Below are 23,385 nucleotides of genomic sequence, written 5' to 3'. Positions count from 1 at the left end.
CTTCGCCGATGAACCCCTCCAGGTCGGAAAATTTTGGGCCAGGCGCGGTTCAGGGAGCTTGGGCCAATGGAAATAAATTAGCGGGTAAGAAGCCAGAAGACCACTGTTAATTGAGCCTCCGCCAATTCATGCCCGGCATGTCATACTGCATGATAAAGCTGACCGGTCAGCGAAGCTGACATTCTGTTCAGGCGATTCGGTCTTCGAATTCTCTATTTTAGAGTTTCATTTATCAAGCTGCGTTGTGGAATGCTTCCCTGGCCATGGAGGGATTCGGGAACGTGCGTGATTCGGGTAATGGTGTCTCTAAGCACCTCAAGATCATACTCTCAGTGCGTCGCAGCTTAATAGCATGACTGGAGATGAGTAGGAATAAAGGCCGTGACCCGATAGCTAGTATTCAAAATGATACGGAGATCACCAGCTAAGCGCCTAAAATGAATAGCGAATATTAGCAAAAAAAGATCGTGCTGATGGAGACGAGATTCGAACTCGCGAGGTTTCCCACTGCGGGCTTGAGGTATCAGATGATAACCTACTGTAGGAATTGTTAGTGACAGAATCGAACTCGAGCATCTTGAGGAGATACGTACAACACAGCGCCTTAACCACTCGGCCACTCCACCGGAGGTGTTTGTTGAGTTTCGGGATCAATTTGAATGTCAAGAAGGTTCGGGCAAGTGCGGGGGTTTGCGGGCAGGTCATCCGACCGCTGCGGGACGCTAGGCCGAGTGGGGAAGGCTCCAATGGGCCGCTTCTATTCGCAGCGTCCAACCGCAACCCTTGTGACTTCGACTTATCATCCACAGCTGCGCCCTTATATGAGCGATACACGAAAGACTTACTAACAAGAGTGCGGCTTGCGCGATCACAGAAGTGCTTTGCTCGGTGTAGATTATTTTTTCTTTACTCGAAAGTGTCCACTACAGGGGCTCAGCATGTCTCCTCCTCACTAGTGGAACGACTCTTCGATGCGAGTGCGCGGCCCACTAACATGCCATGAGATGTGAGACAAGCATCCGGACAACAATGGTTACAAGCTCAGGAAACGACCATGGTGGGTTGGAGATACATTCCGCGCTTATACGGAGATGCAGAAGCGGTCTTATCTACCTTTCGTGTTATCACCTTACTATGAATCTGGCAGTTCGATGGATTCGACGGTCATGCCCCATCGTCAAGCGGGGCCGCGGCTTCTTAAGCTCAGTAAGCATAGGAACTTTTCATTGCCTTCCCGGGCTTGGATTGGTGGTTTAATTTGCGGTTAGCGTAGATGAAGCCTGGTGTTCGATTCACTATGTCTTCAAGCGTGTTTGCTTGCGTAGGCACGCGACTTTTTTCACCTTTTTGTGGCAATAATGAGCAACTTTTCTCGGCTCTGAGAAACTGCTCAGGCATAGAAAAACTTGATTTTTGTCTGCGGGACTTAATTCACGGCCTCGTCGTCCTCACCGCCACCGCCATCGCTGAAGACGGCTCGACCACCCAGCTTCCTGTTACCAGATTTGGCCTGTGCGTGATATTGAAGCTCGAAGTCGGATTCACGTAGGCTTTTGGGATCTGTGATAAAAGAGATCAAATCAATTTGCATTTTGAACTTTAAATAGCTGTTAGAAGGTTTGTTTCCACGTAGTTGCGTTAACGAAGTTATTACATTGACAACACCAGGCTCATTCACCTCCAACATGGTAATCCAGCTGCCGTTGTAGTTCCAGCGAACTTTCGTCTCCAGTTATGGCACGTTGAATGGGTGTGTTGGAGAGCGCGGGGTTTGGCAAAGTCGAGGAAGTGACTTTGTTTTGGGCAACAAACGTGGGACGGAGTTGAAAGGGTTTGATGAAAGCACTGCAACTCGTGTGGGCACTTTTGGCTAAGGGGCCGGGTTAGTATATGGTACTATTCGGGCATGGTGTCTCTCTTCGTGTATAGTCTCTGTCATTATCATCGTCGTTGTCTTCATCGTTGTCCCTGTCTTCATCTTTTCCCTAGTCATTCTGATCATCTCTATTCGCCCGGGCAGAGGAACTGTTCTGCCTCTGTAATTGGACGGCAGAGGGTCAGGATAATGAAGACAGGACATTCCTTCTGGAGATCAATACAATCCGGTCATAGTCAAATGTACTGTCAAGCTTATTTTTTCATTTGGAATGATGCAAAATAGGTATCCATGGATATCAATAATGTCTCAAGAACTGAATACAGGCCCTCCATATGTCACAATCCTCCAAACAAACAAAGCTCTCCTAGCCGCACACTTCATCACTCATATCTCTCGCCCCTTTTAGTTATTCTCACAGTCACCCCTTAAGCGGAAGTAGCAGAGGGAGCGGCGGTAGACGAGAAGCCGGGAGGAGGTCCTCCAGGTCCGCCAGGTCCGCCGGGGCCGCCGCCGCCACCGCTCTGGTCGACACCACCACCCTCGTAGTAGTGCGCAGCAGCGCTGACCTGGTCGTTGTAGTCCGCGGTGGAGTCGATGCCGATGGTGATCCACATGAGGAGACCATCCTGGAGGTCGTCGCCGAGCTTGACGTACTTGAGGAAGGGGTCAAACTCAGCCGTAGCCTCGCCGGCGGCGATGCCGTCCTGGAGATTGGTGGTGAGGGTCTGACGGTTGCTGGCGTAGGGCTCGAGGAGCTCGACCTCGGAGATGATGCTCTGGTCGAAGAAGATCTGGCCAATGTTGCGCGCGGTGCCGCCCTCGAAGGTGCTGTTGGGCAGGATCTCGGCGCCGTCGGTGGACATGATGTGGATGTGCGTGGCGCGGCCGGTGTAGTGGCCCGGGAAGATGGTGTCGAACTCGACGACGCCGTCGGAGTCGGTCTGCTGGACGCCGCGGCCGTGGGTGGTGTTAAGGCCGCCCTGGCCCTGGGCGGAGACGCCGGAGTAGACGCCGGTGGCGTTGCAGTGCCAGGCGTCGATGAGCTGCTCGGGGACGGCGCCGCAGCCGTTGATGTCGATGAACTGGATGTCCAGGTGGACGGGGACGCCGCCCTGGCCGTCGGTGATGTCGGTGCGGATGAGCTCACCCTCGACGTAGTACGGGCCGATGGTGGTCTCGGGGACGAGGGTGCAGGTGGCGTTGGATCCGAAGATCTCGTCCAGGGGAGTGTCCAGGGTGTAGCCGGCCTCCGAGGCGTGGTCGATGGCGGCCCACTTCTCGAGGTCGGCCTGGGCGCGCTTCATCATCTTCTGGCCGTGGAGGCCGCGCTCGGCACGGAGACGCTCGGCGGTGGCGGCGCGGCGGTCGAGGGCGCGCTGCTTGAGAGCCAAGGCGGCGGGGGAGTTGGAGCAGGCATCGAGGGCACGCTTTCCGACGGCGGTCACCTTGGAGCGGAGGGCGAGCTCAGCAGCGATGTCCTCTGCGGTGTGAGTACCGTGGGCAGCGACGTTGCCCAGGAGAGGAGAGATGGCCAAGGCCGCGGCGAGGGCGGTGCGAAGAGCCATTTTAGTCGGTAAAACACACGGAGGAGCAGGCGAGGAGGGCTGGAGTGAAAGACTGAAGGAGGTGAAGAGCCTGATGAGGAGAGAGACTTGATTGTAGAGGAGAATCACGCCTCTTCTTATAACACCGTCCTTCTTGGCATCTTCATGAACCATGATCTGCTTCTCTACGGTGCCTACCGAGCACTCTCGGCCAACTCCTTGCCATCTCCTTGATCTTTTCGTCTTGGCAGTACCATGCTATGCCGTGATCAATGGCCGCCCATCAGGAAACACACATCTTGCAAAAGCAACGACATTCCGCAACGAGTAGAGAAGCAACCCCCGTCCCCACAATTCCGCAGCGGCGTCTCCAAGACATCGTCGTCACCTTCCCTCATCGATGTTTCGCCGGCGGCCAGGGACGTCGAGGAGAGGATGAGTTGGTGGTTTAGCCGCGGACCGTAGCGCCCCTCGGAGGCTAGCAGGGACCAGCTTCCGCCACCCCGCAGGACCGGGGTGAATCTTGTTCGGAGGGGGGGATCGCCCAGGATCATCTAATGTCCAATGACAGCGGACGTAATTCCAATTGCGTTGCGTTGGTCAAATCTATGCGGCACCGTACGTGGTAGTGTAAAGGCATAGTTACAAGGACAAGAAGGCGTACGGGAACGCGGTGGGGACGCGGAAGGGGAGTGGGTCCCGGGGAGGATCTGGCGCATCGGGATGTGGGCGGGTGTGGTTACGCGGCTCGGCCGAGACCCAGGAGCAAACAACACCTGCGGCGGGAACTGCTCAACGAAGAGGAAGGAGGAAACCATCAAACAGCCCTGGAGCGGTTTGATGGGAACCACATTACGCGGACTGGGTCGCGCTTCACACTGCCAAGAGCCCTTCTAGCCACAACCAGCCAAAGACGGGTTGACGTGCTGGCAGATCCAATTTGCTACGGTTTCATCTGTCGAGGGGCTTTTGGTTAGTACAGGCGTTGAGAGGAGGCTATTCTGGCGGCGGAATCACGGTAGTTACGCTTGTGGAGCCGTCGATTGCCTCCCGTTGGCGGCGCAGGGCCAGATATGCTTGAATATTCTAGCCCCCGACGATCCTTGAAATGTGGACTGGCGCATGTGAGGCCGGGTAGGTGACGCGTCCTGAGCGAATGAGGCAGCAAGTGAATGTAATAGACGTTGCTGAATGGAGAAGGCGGACTGTAGGCCGGAGAAATAGATTGTATGGTTATTATCTTACCCGCTAGATAGGCCTCGGAGTAGTAGTTCAAGGATGGAAAGTGGTAATGGCGTCCGTACAAGTTCAAGCTTGTTGATGATCTCTCATGATGGTCCCGGTTATCGAGGGGTAGTGCAACCGCTTGCCCCTTTCTCTGCGCCACTGACGTGCTTCACCGACCTCTAAGAAGCCAGGACTTCCTTTTCATATGCCAGACCGAGGAACGAATGGTCCGTACTCGCATCACCAAAGACCCTCCCAATATCCCCGGGACCCGGCGGCCCCAGATCCCGAGGCTGTCGTCTGTTCATCTCATCCCACCGGGCTCATAAACAGGCTCATGCAGGCACAAATCCTTCGAACTTGCGCTCCAGCGTTATGATGTATTCAAACAGGTGCCTGTTTCCCAAATAAGTATACAAATCAGCATCATAAACGACATATGAACACGTCCGCTCGTTTTCTCATGCGAGCTTCCCAACAATGTACGGGTGTCCCGCGCTGAGGCCGCCATCGACTGCCCATTCCTGACCATTTACATAGCTGCTCTCGTCGCTGCCCAGGAAGAGTGCCACACGCGCAATCTCGTCGGCGTGCCCGCCGCGCCTCATGGGGTTGATCTGGCCGATCCTGCCCGTGGTGCCGCGGGCGCGGGCCGCGCTGTACACGGGTGCCGTCATGCCAGTCTCGATGAGTCCTGGGCAGATGGCGTTCACGCGCACGTTCGTGCCGGCGAGTTGGTAGGCAGTGGTCTTTGCGACAGAGATGACGGCGGCTTTGGCAGCGGAGTAAGGTGTCGAGCCAGCATTGGAACGGATGCCGGCGACGGAAGCGGTGAGGATGATGCTACCGCAAGGGGCCGGCTTCTCTGTGGATGTCTTTTGCATGGCGGGCGCACCGTGCTTGGCGGCGAGGAAGACGCTGCAGCGACGAGTCAGCATATTGGGACCGTAGAAGCGCCGCAATGTTCGCTTGTTACCTCAGGGTATTGGTGCGCAGGTTCTCCATAAAGTCCTCCTCGGTGATTTCTGTAAAGATGTTATGGGGTCCGGCGATGCCGGCGTTGGCGAAGAAGATGTCTAGCCTTCCATATGTTGACATGGCATGGCCAACAACCTCCTTGACGGCGCTTTCGTTTGCGGCATCGAATTGGCGCGTGTGAATCTCGACCTTGGGGAAAAGGCTGTTCAGCTCGCGCTTGTGAGACTCGAGGTTGCTGTCGGCAAAGTCGCAGATGTAGATGGCTCGGGCACCGTTCTCGGCATATTGGTGGGCCGCGGCGCGACCGATACCCAGGAGGGAGTTTGCGCCTGCTCAATTGTCAGTCTCTGGGTCACGATAACGGTTCCACTATTTGATGTCATGGATTCAACTAACCTGTGATAATGACGACCTTGCCCGGTACGCGAGGTGCGGCAGATGGGCCGGCGACCTTGGTGATGGGGGCGGGGCCGTCGAGCTGCTTGCCCACGGCCTGGAGTCTTTGCTGCGCCTTGTCCGCCATAATGGTGATGATGGTAAGAGTAACTCAATTGAATTCAGAGCAAACGGTTTACATGACTCCAAGAAGAGACGAAGATGGATCAAATCGCTGGGCCCGCAATACTATGAAGTAAGAAGTCGGAGTTGGAGGAAATTGAGGGGACTGGAGGCCGAGGAAGCTATAGCTCCTTGGATGGGGAATTTGGACCGAGGCTCGCCGGCCGAAGCTCACTGCGCTAGGCGATGGGACGCCATTGGCGGGGTTACCCCAGACTGTTAGGGGGCGACCAGGTCGGGTATGCTCCCCGGACGGGCCGTCGGTCGCTTTTGTGGTGGAGGCGTCTCAGACATCATGTCCACCACTATCACCTCGATCAAATTCCACTTGCCAACTGTCGCTCTTGAGAATTTGATGATCTCAACTCTGAACCGACAAACTATCAAGAACATCGTAACTTAGAAGAACGAACAGTAGGACTGCTCGGCGCTATCGGATCTTGCACATTGCTTCGGCCGAGATCGAGATATGGCCCATATCAGTGGCATAGTGGCAGTCGGAAATGTAATTCGAGTAACTCTCTCAGGTGTGAAAATGGAGTTGTCTCTTAGCAGTAAACGATCACGAAAAACTGCGGAACCTACAGCTCTTCTAATTTGAGCGATCCCAACGGCAATTGGTCAGCGCTTCTGAAGATCCCAAGGCCAAGATACTGGGCGGGCAAAGTCGCTTCCTCTCAAAAGTGTTGCAGAACTCAAAGTTCGGGAACTACGAGCGTTGAACAGACCCGAGGCAAAAGTTGCACTCCAGTCTCGCTTACCTGAATTAGTATCCTGAGTTATATGCTCACTTACCTCGTTTCTCAGACAGGTAGGCAGTCTGGAGCCCTTTGTACACCGAGTCCCCCGTTTCACAGCATAGCGTCTGGTTTCGGCTTTTACCTCACAACTTTCGCCGTCGCCAAGACGAGGAATGTCTCCTCGTCTTGTTGTCGTAACCGAAGATGACCCAGCGCATAGATATAGAATAGCTTCAGTCATACGTTTCTCTCACTATTGGTCAAATCAATAGGTACATACAGCCATTTCACATCTAAGCCCGGCGACTTTAAGATGATGCTGTGCCGAATACTCAAAAGCGGAGCTCAACAGCTCAGCCGCCGTCATGTTTGAGGAAAGGATGTTCAATGTATTCGAGTATCGCAGCGATGACAAGTGTCGTGATTGCCATCCGAACCTTGCCTCCCATGCCAGATAAATGAGCACGCCTCTGGTTGACTTCAAGGTGGTGTCCAATAGTACTTACAAGTTTGTAGATAACGTGTCGTTTATCCTCCCGCCAAGACCATAAAAGGTAGCGCCAACAAAATGCAGCTGGAGCCTACAAGGTAGGAAAGCTTGTCCGGAATCTGTTGTATGATGTGTCCTGAAACTCTTGAGCGGAAGCGGCTTTTGGCGGTGCTTCGTTGAAAGTATCTAACCTTTTGGATTCCCCTCGCGATCCTCGTGCAGCAAGGCTGGCGTTGGTTTGGTTCGACCATTTGCCACTATCGGGTAGGAGGAGGAGGATCACATCGAGACTCGCCAATATATTCATACACCAAACATTGCCCCAACATCTTCTTTTTACAATTCTTTGCATCATCATCTCTCAATACACCATACGTTATTTCTACGAATCCCCAAGTTCACCTTCAAGATATCGCGAGCAAGACCCGACTAAGATACGTGGCCACTCCGATTGATGCGGTCACTATGGCAGTGTTTACATACCTTTATGTGCTCGAGGACAAATACATTCGGCCATTTTACTCGGCCATTTTCCCACCTTTAGTCGAAGGTAACATATCCAAATCACCATGACATAAGCGGCTTTGCATTGGATTTTCCATGGTACCGGCATCGTTCTCACGATGTCTTCCAGCTCATCCTACTTACTAATGCCTTCCGGAATGTCTATGGGTTTTCCTTCTTAAGGCTTGGTCTTCAGCTAGAGAAGCCTACCGAAAGAAATGCTCGAACGCGTCGTCGAGTATACTGCCAAAGGCTATGCAGACAAAGTGAATGACAAGGAAACTCAGAGAGCCTAGAAACGCTGGCTTGATGGTTCTGAAGGCATGCAAGATAAGAGCAATCAGTGACTCGTTTAATCCCGGTGCCTGATATAGTGACACGGAAGAAAAAGACCAAATCCAATGCTGTGATACATGCTTTATACCAGCTTGTGTTATGTGCACTCATCTCTTCGCCAAGCTCTCTTGTCCCTCCAGTATCCTCTTCCGCCCAATTTTCCTTTGCGGCCATGCCCTAAACCATGCAGACTCGTCAAGTTCACTACATTAATCTTGCTCTTTGCATACTTTTATAATATCCTCTTCGGCATCTTGCACACGATGAAACATCTCTTTGGCCAAGAAGCGGACTTGATCCTATACCAAGCAGCTATGTGGAGCTGAACGAAGGTTATGTCACTGCGACATCCGACGATCGCACTCTCAAACCAGACACTGCTACCCCAAAATTCTCATGGGAGCCTTCAAGAGTCTAGACCGTTCATTTCTTGGCGCCGTCTCTCTCAAGGAGATGTTACTTGAAGTTGATATCGAGGAATTTCGCATGCAGCACTACAAGTGGCCCACGAACTTGCGGCTCAATGAAGAAAGAAGCAAGAATATTACGATTTGGAATCGCGGGAGGGTGACTGCCGGGTGGAATACCGTCGGTCTGGCACCCCTTACAAAAGCACACCGTAGGCATGTAAGCTGAAAAGGGAGTCTCGGAATGAGTTTATCAGCCAAAGTAATTGTGTTTGCTTCTCGATGCAGGCTGGCAGAACCCAGATCTTGACAAACCCGTCGATTGCTAACCTTGCTCAACTATTCCTTCATGGAAGCAAGCCTTCTGGACGGCAGAGGAGTAGGGATAATCGCTTTCACTTACATTTAGCGTTTGAGTTAAGCTCCATGTCAAGTGGATGCATGCCGGCTGCTTAAATCCTCCATCGGTAGCTTATCTCCATCAGGCATATCTCGCGCTTCCAAACAACACATCGAAACCTTCATCCCATCGATCCTGACGTCAGTTTCACAAGTCAGCCAGTCTTCGGGAAGCAATGCAAGACCAAGTTTTGACACGAGAAAGTCTCGGGGACACACGGCCCCGCACCGAGTCATAGCCGTAGGAAACTCGAATCGGGGACGCCACCGGAGCTTCGAACGATTCTTCTACCCTGGGCATGTCTTAGAGGTTCTTGCACCGCTTTGATGTTGGGTCACACGTATTCGTGAGGCCCCGGTGAGAGTGCCCGGGGCAGAGACACCGTCTGATCATATGTGCCCTCCCCCGCAAGATCATGGCGCTCGATGTCGCTCCCCCGCGCAGCATCGTCTGTAAACCGTGTGCTGTGCGTGGCTTTCGGACGATGACGGTCGTCTATGCGGGTGAACTTTGGCGAAGGCCCGGGCCGGACGTGCATTAGGTAGAGAAGCAGAGTAGAAGTAAGATAGCACCCGTCCGTAGAGAATCCTGCCGGATAGTCTCTCCCGCATCATTTGGGGCACAGCGAAAGCGATATAATGCCATTTTTCGACTACGTGCGAGATACGCTTGCGTGGCAGGCCATTCGTTTGGTGACGGGTGGCACGCTGCCCGAGTTTCAATATTTCGATGAACGACATCCTTTGCTTAGACAGAGGTATGTGAATGACAGCGCTCGAAGAAATGGGCCGCAGGAGACGACGGAGGCGATGGGGTCATACGCGAGCAGAGGTCCGGCTCTGAAACGCAACGCATCGGAGAACAGGGCGAGGAACGCGACTAGAGATCCCTACACACGCGGGCGCTCTTTTGACGAACCAAGATTACCACATAGCCACTGGTCGAATGAGACTCTGGAGATCTCGAACTTGGAGAAGTATTCTTCCAACTCGCCGATCGCCAACAGAAACTTTCACCTAGTCCAATTTCTTCCAGACGATCCAGAGGTACAATCCAATCAATTTGGTGTCTGCTGTTTTCCACTGACGTGAAATCAGGACCCGAGAAACTGGACTGGTCTCAAGAAAACCATCGTCAGCTTTCAGGTTTGCCTACTCATTGCCTGCACATATGCCGGTGCGTCCATCTATACGGTCGGGACGGCCGGCGTGAGGGAGCAATTTGGAGTCAGCGAGGATGTTGCCCTTCTTGGACTGACCACGTTTGTTCTTGGATACGGAATCGGACCAGTGAGTTGAGTTCTACACCATTAAGACATCGTTATCTCATTTTGGCGCAGATGGTTTGGAGCCCGCTGGAAGAGATGCCCCAACTCGGGCGAAACCCCATTTACGTCTTCGCACTCATCATGTTGATTGTGGCTCAAATACCGATAGCTCTGGCCACCAACATCGGCATGCTGCTGTCCTTCCGGTTCATTGCCGGTTTCTTCGGTTCTCCAGTTCTGGGTTCGGGGGGCGGAATCCTGATGGATTTGTACGCAGCGCGAAAGCAGACCTATGCCATGGCAATGTGGGCTCTCATTGGCATTGGGGGCCCGACAATTGGCCCGATCATCGGTGGGTTTGCTGTCGAAGCCATGGGCTGGAAGTGGACGGCTTGGATTACCGCCTGGATGGGGACGACAACACTCGTCGTGATGCTCTTCTTCCTCCCGGAAACCAGCGCCGACAACATCCTGTACCGACGTACTCTTCGACTACGCAGGGCAACAGGCGATCGACGATACATCTGCGACGCTCAAATCAAGTGGGAAGACACGACGGGGAGAGAGGTGTTTTTGACTCATCTAATCAGGCCGTTCACGATGGCCATGACCGAGCCGGTTGTCTTCCTCCTCACGCTATACAGTTCCTTCATCTACGGCCTGATGTACATCTGGTTCGAGGCACTTCCCATGGCCTACGAAGAGGTCTACCACTTCGACCTGGGAACTCGCAGCATCACTCTTCTGGGCCTGATCGTCGGTGTCCTTTTGATAATTCCTCCGTTCTTCCTCTACTATAGGAAGCGCATCGAGCCTCACTTCGACCACCTGGGCAACATTGAGCCTGAGAAGCTCCTATTGCCAGCCATGCTTGGGTGTCTTTTCCCGCCGGCTAGTCTGCTGTGGTTCGGGTTTACAGCGAAACCCACTACCCACTGGAGTGTTCCCATTGTCGGGTCATCTTTGTTCACATCAGGCGCCTTGCTGCTGTTCATTTCATTCATGAACTATCTCGGAGAGTCGTTCCCGGATCATATCAATTCAATCTTCGCAGGGCATGAGATATTCACTAGTCTATGCGGCGGCACATTCCCTTTGTTTGTGCCGCTGTTGTATTTCAAGTTGGGCATACTCGGATCGAGCATCTTGCTGGCCATTTTTGCTGTGTCGTTTGTTCCTGTACCTTTCGTTCTCTTTTTGGTAAGTTTCCGAATGACAAACATTCTGTGACAGTGGCTGACTTCATCACAGAAGGGTGCAAAGCTGAGAAAGCGTAGCCGTCACACTAGAAAGGATAGTTTCCACGCCTAGAGACATATACAAGCAACAAGAGCATTCTATCAGAGCGATGAGATGAATCTCTATCCGATAAGAAATAAAAAATGAAGTTGTGACGCAGCCGATCCTGAATGTCTGCGAGAGCTCCGCGAGACTAAGACGGCACCCCCCAGCAGTCTAGTCTCTCACAAATGTCGAAGGCCATTTCATTGCACTTTCTGAGACATTCAATGGGATGAAAGTCCGGGTTTCCGCACTTCACAGAGCAATGCGTATAAACACGCAGAACACATTTCTCGAGGACTCCAATCATACAGTCAGAAGTGTTCTCGTCGATGTAGAGGGGCGGCAGTTGAGAAATTTCTTGCGCGATGAACATAGGTATGAAGTCGACCTCTGGAACGTTTTTGATGATCTCGATCTCGTCTGAAGTGAATGGACGATTGATCGCTGTGGCGATGGTGCCGAAGAGAAGGGCCTGGGCGTTGAATTAGTGCACATGGCAATGAAACGTGTTGTGGGATGATGCCGATTTCGAAAGGACTTACGATGTTTTTCATATGCCTGACGGCAAGTATGTTAGCGGCTTGAGTGGGTTTGTCAAATGAGTCGAGTAACGTGGCTATGAGGGTCGACCCGGGGCTGGCTTGATATAACAAAGAAACGGCAAGATGATAATCATGTTAGCAGAGGAGATTCGCCATCGTTGACCGTCAAATCTGTCGCATACCCACCTAACCGAGGCATGTTTCCTGTTCCAGAGATACAACGCTGTACGACGTGACAGGCATATTCAGTTGCTATCCTCCTTTTCACCCGATACTGCATGTGCTTCCTGGGTGTTTGGTATGACAAAGAGTCGCACAAGGTCCGCTGTATATGATTTCAAGCCAGGCATTTCTCCGCTTCACACACCGTCTGGAGCAAATCTTGGACATATTGGACCTTGGGGACGGGCCAGGGCATAAACAATCTATCTTCCGAGAAGGTCCAGAAGTGCCGATCGCTGCCACGAGAATGTGATGACGTTCGCTAAGTCAGGTCTACTGCCTTCTTGATGCGTAGGTTGGGTTGCTGGTTGCATGGGTGTCTTTTGACTGCCCGGCCAGTCCCTCTGCGTACGCCGGGCCGGAGCCATCTATCGGCCCCACATCTCCGGATGCTGTCCAATACACCATCTCTTCTCATTAAGGTCGCCAGGACTTTTTGACTTATATGAGGAATAGCAGAAGAAATTATTGCCAAGTTCACGCAATATCACATGTACAAATGAATGTCTTCTTGTTGTAGTTCTACCAGCTAATAGCCCTCTCAAACACCAAACTTCTTCAAGTCCTTGACCAAGTCATTGATGCTCTCCTCCAAACTCCTCCACTTAATTCCCAGAATCTTGGCTGTCTCCGAGTCATCATACCCGTAGACCTTGTCCTTCGGCGGCTGCTCCCCGCCCTTCGTTCCAGGCGCCGGCAGCCTCTCCTTCAGGTCGGGGAAGTTCTTCCTCACAACCTCCGCAATCTCCGCGTTGCTGAACCACCCGGCCGTCGTAAACAGCCTCTTGCCCCCGGCCCCGGCCTTCTCCAGCGCCAGAATATGCGCCAGTGCGAGGTCCCGGACGTCGATCCACAGATACGCCGCCCCCGTCGGGGCGACCTCCTCCTTCCACTTGCCCTTAACCAGGTCCACAACCCGCTCGTTGGACGTGTTGATGCTGCTCAGGTCCGCGAAGTGGTGCACCACGGGGCCCAGCACGAGCGGCGGGCAGATAGTCACAAGGTCGAAACCCGGCTTCTCCTTCTCCACAAACTCCCACGCGGCCTTCTCGGCCAGCTTCTTGCTCGCGCGGTACGCCGTCGCCGGGCTGCGCCCGATGTCGTCCACCGTCACGGGGTTCCAGTACTTCTCGCTGAAGACCGTGTTCGGGTCCGCGAGCTTCGCCTCGTCGATGATGGACGCGAAGCTGCTCGTGACGACGACCCGCTTGACGCCGGGCGCGTCGCGCTTGAGGGCCTTGAGGATGGCCGTGGTGCCGACGAGCGCGGGGTCGATGAGCTCCTTCTTGGCGTCGGTCCACTTGAAGTGGAAGGGCGACGCCGTGTGCAGGACGGCCTCGAGGCCGGGCGTCTTGACGACCTCGTCGAAGGCGTCGGGCTGCGCGATGTCCGGGACGATGGCGATGGTGAGGCGCTTGGCGTCGAGGTCCGGGTGGGCGTCGCGGATCTTCTGGGCCTTGTCCTCGGAGCGGACGGTGGTGACGACGTCGTGGCCGCGTTCGAGCAGTTGCTCGAGGATGTGGGCGGCGATGAAGCCGGAGCCGCCTGGGTGAGGGCAGTCAGCGTGATGTCAAGGTGATGTTTCCTTCATCTTGAGACATGAAAGAAGTGAGAAGGGTGAGGGTTCACTTACCAGTAAGAAGAATCTTGGTCATCTTGTCCGTCTTTACTCTTGGGTGGTCAATTGAACTCTCCGGGTGACGATGTCAGTTTTGAAGCAATAATATGAGCTTCAAGCTGTGGTCTCAATATTACTAGTGAAGAAGGTTCCGAAATGCTTCCGTTATTTATTCACGTACCTTTGTGACCCCCAACGCATTACCCCTCCATTGCATGATGAATAACACCAGAATTGCCCCGCTTCGCGCCTATCTCCCCCGCCATTAACTCCCCCGTGGGAGGCCCGGCCCCCATCATCACGTCATTCCGACCACTCAAATGCAATTCATTTGCTTACCCAATCCTTAGCACTTCCTCGGCTTCGTTACCACCGATGTCGCAAGTCCCTTGGATGACACGGAGTTTGCTGGCGATAACAGCGTTGACTGACACGCCGATTGCTCCGATGCGGTCCCAATCGCCGAAATGGGCCGTGATTCCACTGTCCACCCCCGCTGGCCGAAGGATCCGACTCCTTGGCAACCCCGTCCACACTGCCGGGTCGGTCCGTCTCACAGTCGCCGACGGAGCGGCACAGCTGAATCATCTCATGGAACTACACGTCAAGACACTTCCACATGTGGGCTATGCATCAGGTTCTTATTCCTACAAACGAAATAATACAATCGTTCTGTTCGACTTCGACTCTTTGAGCCCAGCTGCTCGCTTAACCACTCCTTGAACGGATGGTGTCAGATTCGCTGCTTTGGGGGGTAAGTCCAGTCAAACCGCTGTGATCGACCGACCGTTTCCTTCCCCATAAATTCTCAATAGCCAGAATCCCAATCTATTTGCCCGACGCCGGCGCCTTTGTGCGAGGCGTTATCAAAGTAAGCCCCAGGGGAGGGGGAAGTTGTTATGTTTTTTGCGTAGAGCGGTTGTCTCGCCTTGTTTTCCACATGTCTTTTCGGGTCCGATTAGTGTCGACCAAAAAAAGCTGCTCCCCCAAACCTGCCGGCCATGCCTTCCTATGTCCAAAGCGAAAAAGCTCGCACGTTCTTCTTTCGAATCGCTAAAACGCCTGCCATGCTGTACCGGTGAATGATACAAGTAAGACAATCTGAGTGCCTCCTCTAGCCGCCTCTCGGCCTCCGCACTCGTGCATGTAACCTTGAAGTGAATGAATGTTTCAAACCAAGACCGGAATACCTCCGATCATGACTTCTGGTTCGGGCCCGGAACCATGCCGCCCGTTGACGCCGGTGGCGGCGGTGCCGGGGGTGGAGTCGCGGGGCCTTCGCTAGGTGGGGGAATGGGTGGGGGGATCTGTTGGCCGATGGCAGCTCCTGCGTTGGCGGGGACCTTCATCGGGCCATTAGGCACCGGCACACGATCGACGAGCTTCTCGCCGCGAATGACCTTCGCAACCTCGTTCTTGTCCAGCGTCTCGTACTCGACGAGGGCCTTGGCAAGGAGGTCAAGTTCCTTGCGCTTGAGGGTGAGAAGTTCACGCACGCGCTCGTACGACTCGCTCAGGGTCCTCTGGACTTCAGACTCGATGAGAGCCTTGGTCTCTCCGCTGAGCTGGTTGTAACGCTTGCCGTACTCCACAGGGCCGAGTTTGGCAGACATGCCGTAAAGTGCGACCATCTGGAAGGCCAGGTTGGTGGCGTTTTCAAGATCCTACAACATGTCAGCAGACTTCAATTGCACTAGGAATTAAAGGACTTACGCTGGAGACACCGGTAGTCACCTTGTCGGTGCCGTAGACCAGCTCCTCAGCAAGCTTGCCGCCCAAAGAAGTCTCAATGAGACTCTTCAAGTCCCTAGTCGTGTACGAGTACTTGTCCATTTCGGGAAGATGCGCGGTGTGACCCAGACTCTGGCCGCGGGGCAGAATGGTAACCTTGTAAAGCTTGTTGGGTCCGCTCTCGTTGAAGAAGGAGACCAGGGCGTGGCCAGCCTCATGGTAAGCAGTCATCTCCTTCTCCTTCGGTCCAATGACCATGCTCTTGCGCTCAGCACCCATGATAACCTTGTCCTTGGCCCACTCAAAGTCGTTCATGCTGACAGTCTGGGCCTTGAGTCTGCTCGCGCGGACAGCGGCCTGGTTGACGATATTCTCCAGCTCGGCTCCAGAGAGACCTCCAGTGCTTGCGGCGATGGCCTCGAAGTTGATCTCAGGGGCGGCCTTGATCTTCTTGGCGTGGTACTTCAGAATAGCGATACGTCCACGGACATCAGGGAGGGACACGGTGACATGGCGGTCGAATCGTCCAGGTCGGGTAAGGGCCTTGTCGAGGAGCTCGGGGAAGTTGGTCGCGGCGATGATGACAACGCCACTGTTCTGCTCGAAGCCGTCCAATTCGGTGAGAAGCTGGTTGAGAGTCTGCTTGTGGTACGCGGCATCCCGAGTGTTGCGTCGTCCACCAATGGCGTCGAGCTCGTCGATGAAGATGATGGCGGGAGACTTGGACTTGGCCGACGCAAAGAGATCACGAACACGCTTGGCTCCAACACCGACGTAGACCTCGTCGAACTCGCTGCCAGACATGTAGAAGAAGGGAACACCAGCCTCGCCGGCAACAGCGCGTGCGAGAAGAGTTTTACCAGTACCGGGGGGACCAACCATCAGAATACCCTTGGGGAGCTTTCCGCCGAGCGTTGAGAACTTGTCCGGGTTGCGGAGGAACTCGACGAGCTCCTGCAGTTCGTCCTTGGCCTCGTCGGCACCGTGAACGTCGGCAAAACGGGTTGTCTGGTTCTCGGCCTTGGTCTCGCTGTCAACCTTGCCACCAGGACGCTTGAACAGGTTCAGACCCTCGACCAGCATCGTCACAGCGACAAGACTAAGGTAGGTGAACAGGCAAAACCAGGCGATGAACTTGATCCAGCGGAACACGACGCCGCCGAAGGACTCGTCGACAACAACGTGCAGCGGGCCCGTCTGTCCGTTACCAGAAACCTTCGCCATAGCCATATTTGAGTCGCGCGAGCGGGCGGCGAGCGCCTGACCCACCGCCTGCAGCTGAGCCTGCGACAGGTTGCCGTTGCCAGTCGGGGTCGCGGCCTGGCCGCTCATCTCGTGGCCGCCGTTGCCGAACGCGGACGGGAGGTGATCGTGACCGCCGAGGCCGCCGACGGCAGCAGTGCTCTGCATGCCGAGGGCCTGGTTGTAGGCCTGGTCGGTGGCGTCGTTGGTTGCGAAGCGGCCGGAGTTGTAGCGTTCGATGACGATGGCGGGCATGTTGGCCTTGAGGAGGAGCTGGTAGAATGCGGTCTGCGCGGTGGCGCTTTGGGGGTTCCTGTTAGCAGCCGCCTCTCTGCTGGCGAGAAGGTTGCGAGAGATTCCGTGGTTCGTTCCGAGGTGTCGTTGCTGGAGGGCGAGGCCGAGGCCCAGGGTTGCCCTCATGGGAGAGGAGGGAATTGCCGGGCGAGCGGCGGAGAAGGTTGCGAGCTTGAGTACCGACTGCATCGTTGCGGGCTGCATTGCCGCGCGCCGAAACAGCGGACTGGCGAGTGCCAGCGCTGCTGGGCGTAAGGCCATGATTGCCTCACGGAGGTGGACGGGCAGATGCGGTTGATGGCGCAGTCCAGGAGAGGTGTATGTGGTCGAATTGGGTGTTTGTCAGATGCAGAGAGCAGTACGGACAGACTCTCTCGTTGGAGCAACAGCGCCCCTTTCCGCGAAGGAGAATAGCAAGAGAAAAAGATCTTCTACTATTGACGTCTTTGGAGTTGCGCTTGTGATGAAGATGACATGGTTCACCGCAGGCTATTCGTCGTCTTGTTGAGAGGCGACGCAGCAAAGACCGAAAGTGGACGGATATGGATACGTTGAGGCGAAATGCGCTAGTTGACGTTATTGCACCCTGCCTGCTTTGCTCGGTTTGCTGCTGGCGGGCGGGCAGGTGGTGGTGCTGGGGCCTGAGGGTGAGGGACCACGCCAGGTTCGTCGCTGCCTTCCGAATTTTTCCCTGCCTCCGAGACGCCGCCGTGACCGGGGAGCGCGCGCTGCTCGGCTGAGCGAGCGCAAAGAGGGGCCACGTGACGTAGTGCATTCTAGAATATGCCCGGGACGACGGAAGAAGGCTGTTCCGACGGACATTTCAAGATGAACAGGGGCAAAGGCCTCAATGGGCCATGCGCCATTGGCTGATATCCAGCTGTCAAATGAGACAACACAGCATCTCGAGCTTTGCGAAGTTTGAGAGTTAATACTCACAGAAATGAGCTTGAGTATGGAGAGTGGCAATGGTAATTATAAAGAATAAGTTTACCTTCTCATCCGTGACCATGGGTGATGTCGACACAAACGCATCTGATTGGCCATAATTACCCAAGACTTACAGCCAATCACACAATTTCCTTCAACGAACAAGGTGAGACCCCCCAGTCCATCACCGCCAAACAAATGCACGCATCCCTCCGGATTCAGCCAGACGGCGCAGATCAATCATCACCCAAAAAGCCATCAATCTACGCGCCCGCCGCGCGCTGCTCCGTCAAGGTTGCGCCCCTCCTCATATTACACATCATCTCCGGCTTTTCCTCCTCTTTTACCACGCCGCTTTTCTGCACTTCTGCCTTGCCCAAAATCCCCTCACTTCTCTCACAACCGGGAATGATCGCTCGTTGCGAACACTGGCTGTCGGCGGCCTTGACGACAACAGGCTATCGCTTGACGATCTAGATGTCGAGCATCACTTCAACCGAACTCTTACAGCAACTCGGAAAACCCGATGCCTCGGCCCCAGAACCGCCTCCCCTGGTCACGGCTCTCCCGGTCCAGCCTGCCTTCATAACGTCGTTAGATTTCATCAACACGCCGCCGCCCACTTACACGACTATTTCTGTTCTACATTCCACGGCATATGCAGTATGGAGTCGACCTAGCAACGGCCGACATCCCTCATATTCCCGCACAACCCCTTCAACCCATCGTCCTCAGTTTGCCCATCGACAAGACACCAAAAAAAAATCTTCCGGCCAACGAAGCTGCCTCACTCACGCCAGCATCTTGCCATGCAGTAGTCACTTGCTATCATCTCATCCTCCAAACGCTCAAATCAAACCGGCCCTGCTCTCCCACCGGAATCAAACAAACGACCCAAGCTAACACCTCACCCACGGCGCTTCATCTGCACGAATACGTGTCAACCGCACTCTTTCACCCGGCACTAACATCACCAAATCCCAACAGGCTAAAATCAACCCATCATGCGCCCCCGGGCCTTCAGGCTCATCTCTGACTCATATAACCAGCACGCTCCTCTAGGGAAGGAAGCTTTCATTGACAGATTCTTTATTTTTGTCCCGGCTACAGGTATCGCGGTTTTCTTTCCAGAACTATCCTTTTTGTTGCTCATTTCCGTGCCCCCTTTTCCCGGCATTCCAGAGAGAGTAAAACAACCAAAAGCCGAACCAAGACAGCAAGAAACGAGGAACACTAAAAATACATATAGACAACCAAAGCCTTTCTCTTCCTCCTCTCTTTCCTCACCTTTCTGAAAGTAGGGTCGTCGCCTTCCCCATCTCTCATGTGCCTTCCCTGGCCACCACCTCCGAATACAACCCGCTGTGTTCTAGGGAATGCGCCGCCGCCGCCGGACAAAAAAGTATCGTCGACTTCGTGTTGTTGTTACAGGGAAATGGTTTTTGTTTTCCAAGGAGAGAGCAAAACAGGAAACTTTGCCGACCCAACCGAAAAGCCTGTCGTGTATCAAGGCGTTTTCCCCTTCTTCTTGACCATCCCTTTATACCTCCTTCCCCTTTTCCCCGATTCATCCACCATTATGAAATACATCCTCCCACATCACCCGTTTCCGCTTTCTTCCCCTTCCAGGTTCGTAGGTAAAAAGGGCCGTCAAATATTCGGATATCGTCAAAATGATTTCCCCAACATGTTTCTCCCCTGCCCCATATCTCCCGCCCCAGCTCCGGTTGTTATGCTCCAGGTTTGCTTTCATGGCATCATGTCATCGAGAGGGCCCAGAGTCGACGGACTTGCCAACCTGATCCCCCAACGAGAAAGAATGAAAATGAAAATGAGGGAAAGGAAAGAAGTATGGAAAGAGAACGTATTAATAGACAGCAAAAACCGCCGCCAGTACCGGAGCTCCCCTATTCAAAGTGTCAAATCCCCAACGGCCCACCAACCAACCCAGAACAAATTATTCGGAAACCACCAAAAAAAAAAAAGCACAAACAGGCCTCCAAATGATACATCCCAACCAAAAATTTCAGATGCGCGCATGTTCGACGTCCAGGGGTAATCGTATGTTGTCTGACAAAGGAAACGGTTTTGCCTTGAGGCGAAAACAAAAACGGCCTGCGAGACCATCGAGGCGAGGAATCGAAGCGGACAGGTCCGATGACCCGGGAAGGGCGGGTGCGAGTATGCGTGAGCGTATCATCCCGTCCCTTGTTCGAAGCAATTCTTGTTCTTGACGAAGAATTACTCAGACATCTCGGCCGGCGAGGGCCAATGTTGTTGTGCTGGGCGAGGGTGTTGAAACCCAGAAAAAACAAATTACCACCAATGTATGCTTTTGGGGCTTAGTTGGACTTTTCTGTTCCCTTCTTTTCTCTTTCCAGTACCGTCAAGCCAACGAACGGACGACAGACAGGGAGGGGGCTGTGTGGCTCAATGCCCATTAGACCAATCCAGAGTTCGCTCTCTTTCAACAGTCGACGACAGCTCGGTTCTGTGGAGCCCGCGTGGTATCTCCTTCTCTTGCATTCAACGAGTTGGGGGAATATGAAAAAAAAATCAAATCGCCATCATGTTTTAGGGTGTTGGTACAGGCGGGTCGCCCGAAGTAGGGCTCTCCGCGGAGGAACGGTGATTATGTATCGAGAAGAACGAGGTTTGATGGTGGAGCGCGGCGGCAGCGCCAGAGTCGAGACACGATGTCGTGGCCTACAGGTTCTCGATCCGGGCTGAGGGAAGCTGCATCGACGGGTCCTCGAACTCGATCTTGGGTCCTCCCCAAGGGTCGTAAACGCCGGAGCCGTACGTCGGGAGCTGGCCGATCGTGGCAACCTCGACCGGTGCCTGATAGGGAACGCCGTTCCAGTACTCCTCGGGCTGAGCCTGGGGTGTTGGGGACGCGTACTGGCTCGGGACCTGCTGTTGAGGAGGCGGCGCGGGCGCCTGCGTCGGGATCGGTTGGGGGGTATGAATCTGCTGTTGCATCTGTTGCGGGTAGGGGACCATGCCCGGCTGCTGGTGCTCGACGACGGGGGAGGCATTGTGCAATGCGTACGTGGCTGCTTGAATTGGTTGGTGAGTGTAAAACCCTTCCTGGGAGGATGGGCTCCTACCCGAAGCTGCCGAGAAGCTACTCGGGCTGCTCTGAATTGACTGGTTCATACCAGCGGCAGAGTATGGCATGTCAACCTGCGGTTGCTGCTGCCGAGGCACTTGGCCGTACTGGTTCTGCATGGGGTTCGTGTTCATGGTGGCGACCCCCGGGTTGTTCTGCTCCGTCACGTAGTACGAATGCTGGGGCATGCTCGCGGTTCGGTGCAGCATCTGCACACCGGGGTGTTGCTGCTCGTGGACAGGCTGGCCGTGGAACTCATGGGCGCCGCCTGATGAAAGGCTGTGGCGGTGAGCGCCGTACTGGGCTTGGGGTTGTTGCTGCATCGGGTAGCCGTTCATGTGCTGTCCGAAGTCGGCGAAGGAGGCGGCTCGGTGCATGGCGTGGCCGCCGTGCATGCCAGGGTGGTTCATGGCCATGACGCCTTGAGGAGGCCACTGCATGCCTGCGTGCTTCGGGGTCGAAGGTGACTCGCCGCTGTCCGAGTCCGAGGTGCAGTCGTCCATGAGCTCGTTGGGGTGAAGACCACGCTGGTGAGATCTTCTTTGGTGCTTCACCATGGTGGTCTTGCGGCAGAAGCTGTAGGGTTGATTAGTGTCAAACTCTTGCAGGATGGAGGGATGGATGATTTGAAGTCTACCTCTTGAGGCAACCATCGTGTGCGCACTTGTACGGGCGTTTGCCAGTGTGGATGCGGCGATGTCTGGCCAAACTTGAGGACTGCTGAAGTCAATACGGGATTCATCTTCCAAGAAGTCTTGGGGGGACATACATCAGAGAAGCGCTTCCCGCAACCGATGTGCTGACATTGATGCGGCTTCTCTCCGGTGTGAGTACGGATGTGGACAGTGAGAGCACTTCGCTGGATGAAGCTCTTGCCACAGCCAGGTGTCGTGCAGGAGTAGGGACGCTCGTTGGTGTGAATGCGGTAGTGTCTCTGCAAGTCAGACTTCCTGTTGAAGCTCTATGGGAAAGACGTCAAGATTAGAATCCGTCCACAGACGGGGCAAGGCGGAAGAAGGACGCAGGGTCGAGTGACCCCGAGTTCTGGGAACTCACCTTGTTGCACGATTGCCAGTCGCACTGGAAGGGGCGAGCGGTAGGCTCGTTCTCAACAAGCTCCATGAGTTCCATCTCTTTGGGATTTTGTTTCTGGTGTCGATCGAATTACCAAGATGCGGACCGGTGCAGTAGTCGTGCTACTTATAGTGCCGCGGCGGAGGATATTAAAGGATGTCTTGAATTATCGGGTGATGAATACCAGGGCTGGTTGTGGTGGCCCGGAGAAGAGAGAAGCAAGGGTGGCGTGGGTTGATGTATGTAATATGGTACCCCGGTTCGGAATGTTGCTTAAGCGGGACGCTCAATGCGGGTTCTCCGTCTGCAGACTCCCGAATCGTTGTTCAAGGAAGGACGAGCCTTGGGAAGAGAAGGGCAAGGGTGGAGAATTTGAACCGAGAAACAGGAGGTCGACGACTTGAGACAAGAACGGTGCGGCGTCCAGCGCAAGGTTGCCGAAGTTGAGCAATGTTCGAAGCGCTGAAGCTGAAGCTGAAGACGAAGAGGCGTCCAAGACGTTGAATGTAGATGGAAGGGAGAACAAGGAGGGGAGATGGACGGATGATAAGAGAGAAGAAGAGGCCTGAGCTTGGGGGGGTGTGTGGTATTAATCAGGCGGTGGCGGTGACGGAGAAGCTGACACTCCTCTGTGTTAAGGTACGGAGAGAGTGTGTGTGAAGGAGAGGGAAAGGGAGGAACGGGGGAGTGAAGCTGGAAGAAACGATCAGCTCAAGATAACCCAAGGTACGACGAACTGGTGAAGGCCAGAGGGTAGAGTGAGTTCATAGCGGGTGGGAAAGTAGGTTCTTTAAGACAGCCACAAGTGTGGACGTACCAGATGGTAAGAGGGTCCTGGTGCACAGGCACTAAAATTCTCCGTCTTCGATGAAAATTAGCCACCTGACTGGAGGATCTGTTGCGAGTGGTCGAGCGCAAACTGGTGGGAAGTGCTGATGTTGCTTGCAGGACAATCCCTTCTTCGGGTAGAAGGTGAGATAAGAAGGGTGAACCAAGTTCGGGCTGG

The 23,385-nt window shown here is 54.3% G+C and overlaps 6 protein-coding genes across 6 annotated transcripts; 1 reads left to right on the top strand and 5 right to left on the bottom strand.

Moving 5' to 3' along the window:
* Nucleotides 1-2,304: 2,304 nt before the first annotated feature.
* Nucleotides 2,305-3,444, bottom strand: COL26b_010659 (uncharacterized protein; the record flags this gene model as incomplete). Its single annotated transcript, XM_053183352.1, has 1 exon — nucleotides 2,305-3,444. The coding sequence occupies one exon, from the start codon at nucleotides 3,442-3,444 to the stop codon at nucleotides 2,305-2,307; it is 1,140 nt and encodes a 379-aa protein (XP_053032706.1).
* Nucleotides 3,445-5,111: 1,667 nt separating this feature from the next.
* On the bottom strand, nucleotides 5,112-6,151 carry COL26b_010658 (uncharacterized protein; the record flags this gene model as incomplete). Its single annotated transcript, XM_053183351.1, has 3 exons — nucleotides 5,112-5,568; nucleotides 5,627-5,957; nucleotides 6,025-6,151. 3 exons carry the CDS (start codon nucleotides 6,149-6,151, stop codon nucleotides 5,112-5,114), a joined length of 915 nt encoding a protein of 304 aa, XP_053032705.1.
* A 4,320-nt stretch (nucleotides 6,152-10,471) lies between these two features.
* COL26b_010657 (uncharacterized protein) lies at nucleotides 10,472-11,641 on the top strand (the record flags this gene model as incomplete). The annotated part of the gene is made up of 2 exons (XM_053183350.1): nucleotides 10,472-11,530; nucleotides 11,582-11,641. The coding sequence occupies 2 exons, from the start codon at nucleotides 10,472-10,474 to the stop codon at nucleotides 11,639-11,641; spliced, it is 1,119 nt and encodes a 372-aa protein (XP_053032704.1).
* Nucleotides 11,642-12,919: 1,278 nt separating this feature from the next.
* COL26b_010656 (uncharacterized protein) lies at nucleotides 12,920-14,033 on the bottom strand (the record flags this gene model as incomplete). The annotated part of the gene is made up of 2 exons (XM_053183349.1): nucleotides 12,920-13,923; nucleotides 14,012-14,033. 2 exons carry the CDS (start codon nucleotides 14,031-14,033, stop codon nucleotides 12,920-12,922), a joined length of 1,026 nt encoding a protein of 341 aa, XP_053032703.1.
* Nucleotides 14,034-15,192: 1,159 nt separating this feature from the next.
* COL26b_010655 (uncharacterized protein) lies at nucleotides 15,193-17,452 on the bottom strand (the record flags this gene model as incomplete). Its single annotated transcript, XM_053183348.1, has 2 exons — nucleotides 15,193-15,660; nucleotides 15,710-17,452. The coding sequence occupies 2 exons, from the start codon at nucleotides 17,450-17,452 to the stop codon at nucleotides 15,193-15,195; spliced, it is 2,211 nt and encodes a 736-aa protein (XP_053032702.1).
* Nucleotides 17,453-20,899: 3,447 nt separating this feature from the next.
* On the bottom strand, nucleotides 20,900-22,436 carry COL26b_010654 (uncharacterized protein; the record flags this gene model as incomplete). The annotated part of the gene is made up of 4 exons (XM_053183347.1): nucleotides 20,900-21,881; nucleotides 21,943-22,022; nucleotides 22,075-22,266; nucleotides 22,362-22,436. The coding sequence occupies 4 exons, from the start codon at nucleotides 22,434-22,436 to the stop codon at nucleotides 20,900-20,902; spliced, it is 1,329 nt and encodes a 442-aa protein (XP_053032701.1).
* Between the last annotated feature and the right edge of the window lie 949 nt (nucleotides 22,437-23,385).

Source organism: Colletotrichum chrysophilum, assembly GCF_026319265.1.
Source record: "Colletotrichum chrysophilum strain AFK26 chromosome Unknown scaffold_117, whole genome shotgun sequence".
Lineage (NCBI taxonomy): Eukaryota > Fungi > Ascomycota > Sordariomycetes > Glomerellales > Glomerellaceae > Colletotrichum > Colletotrichum chrysophilum.
This window is presented reverse-complemented; position numbering and strand designations above follow the sequence as displayed.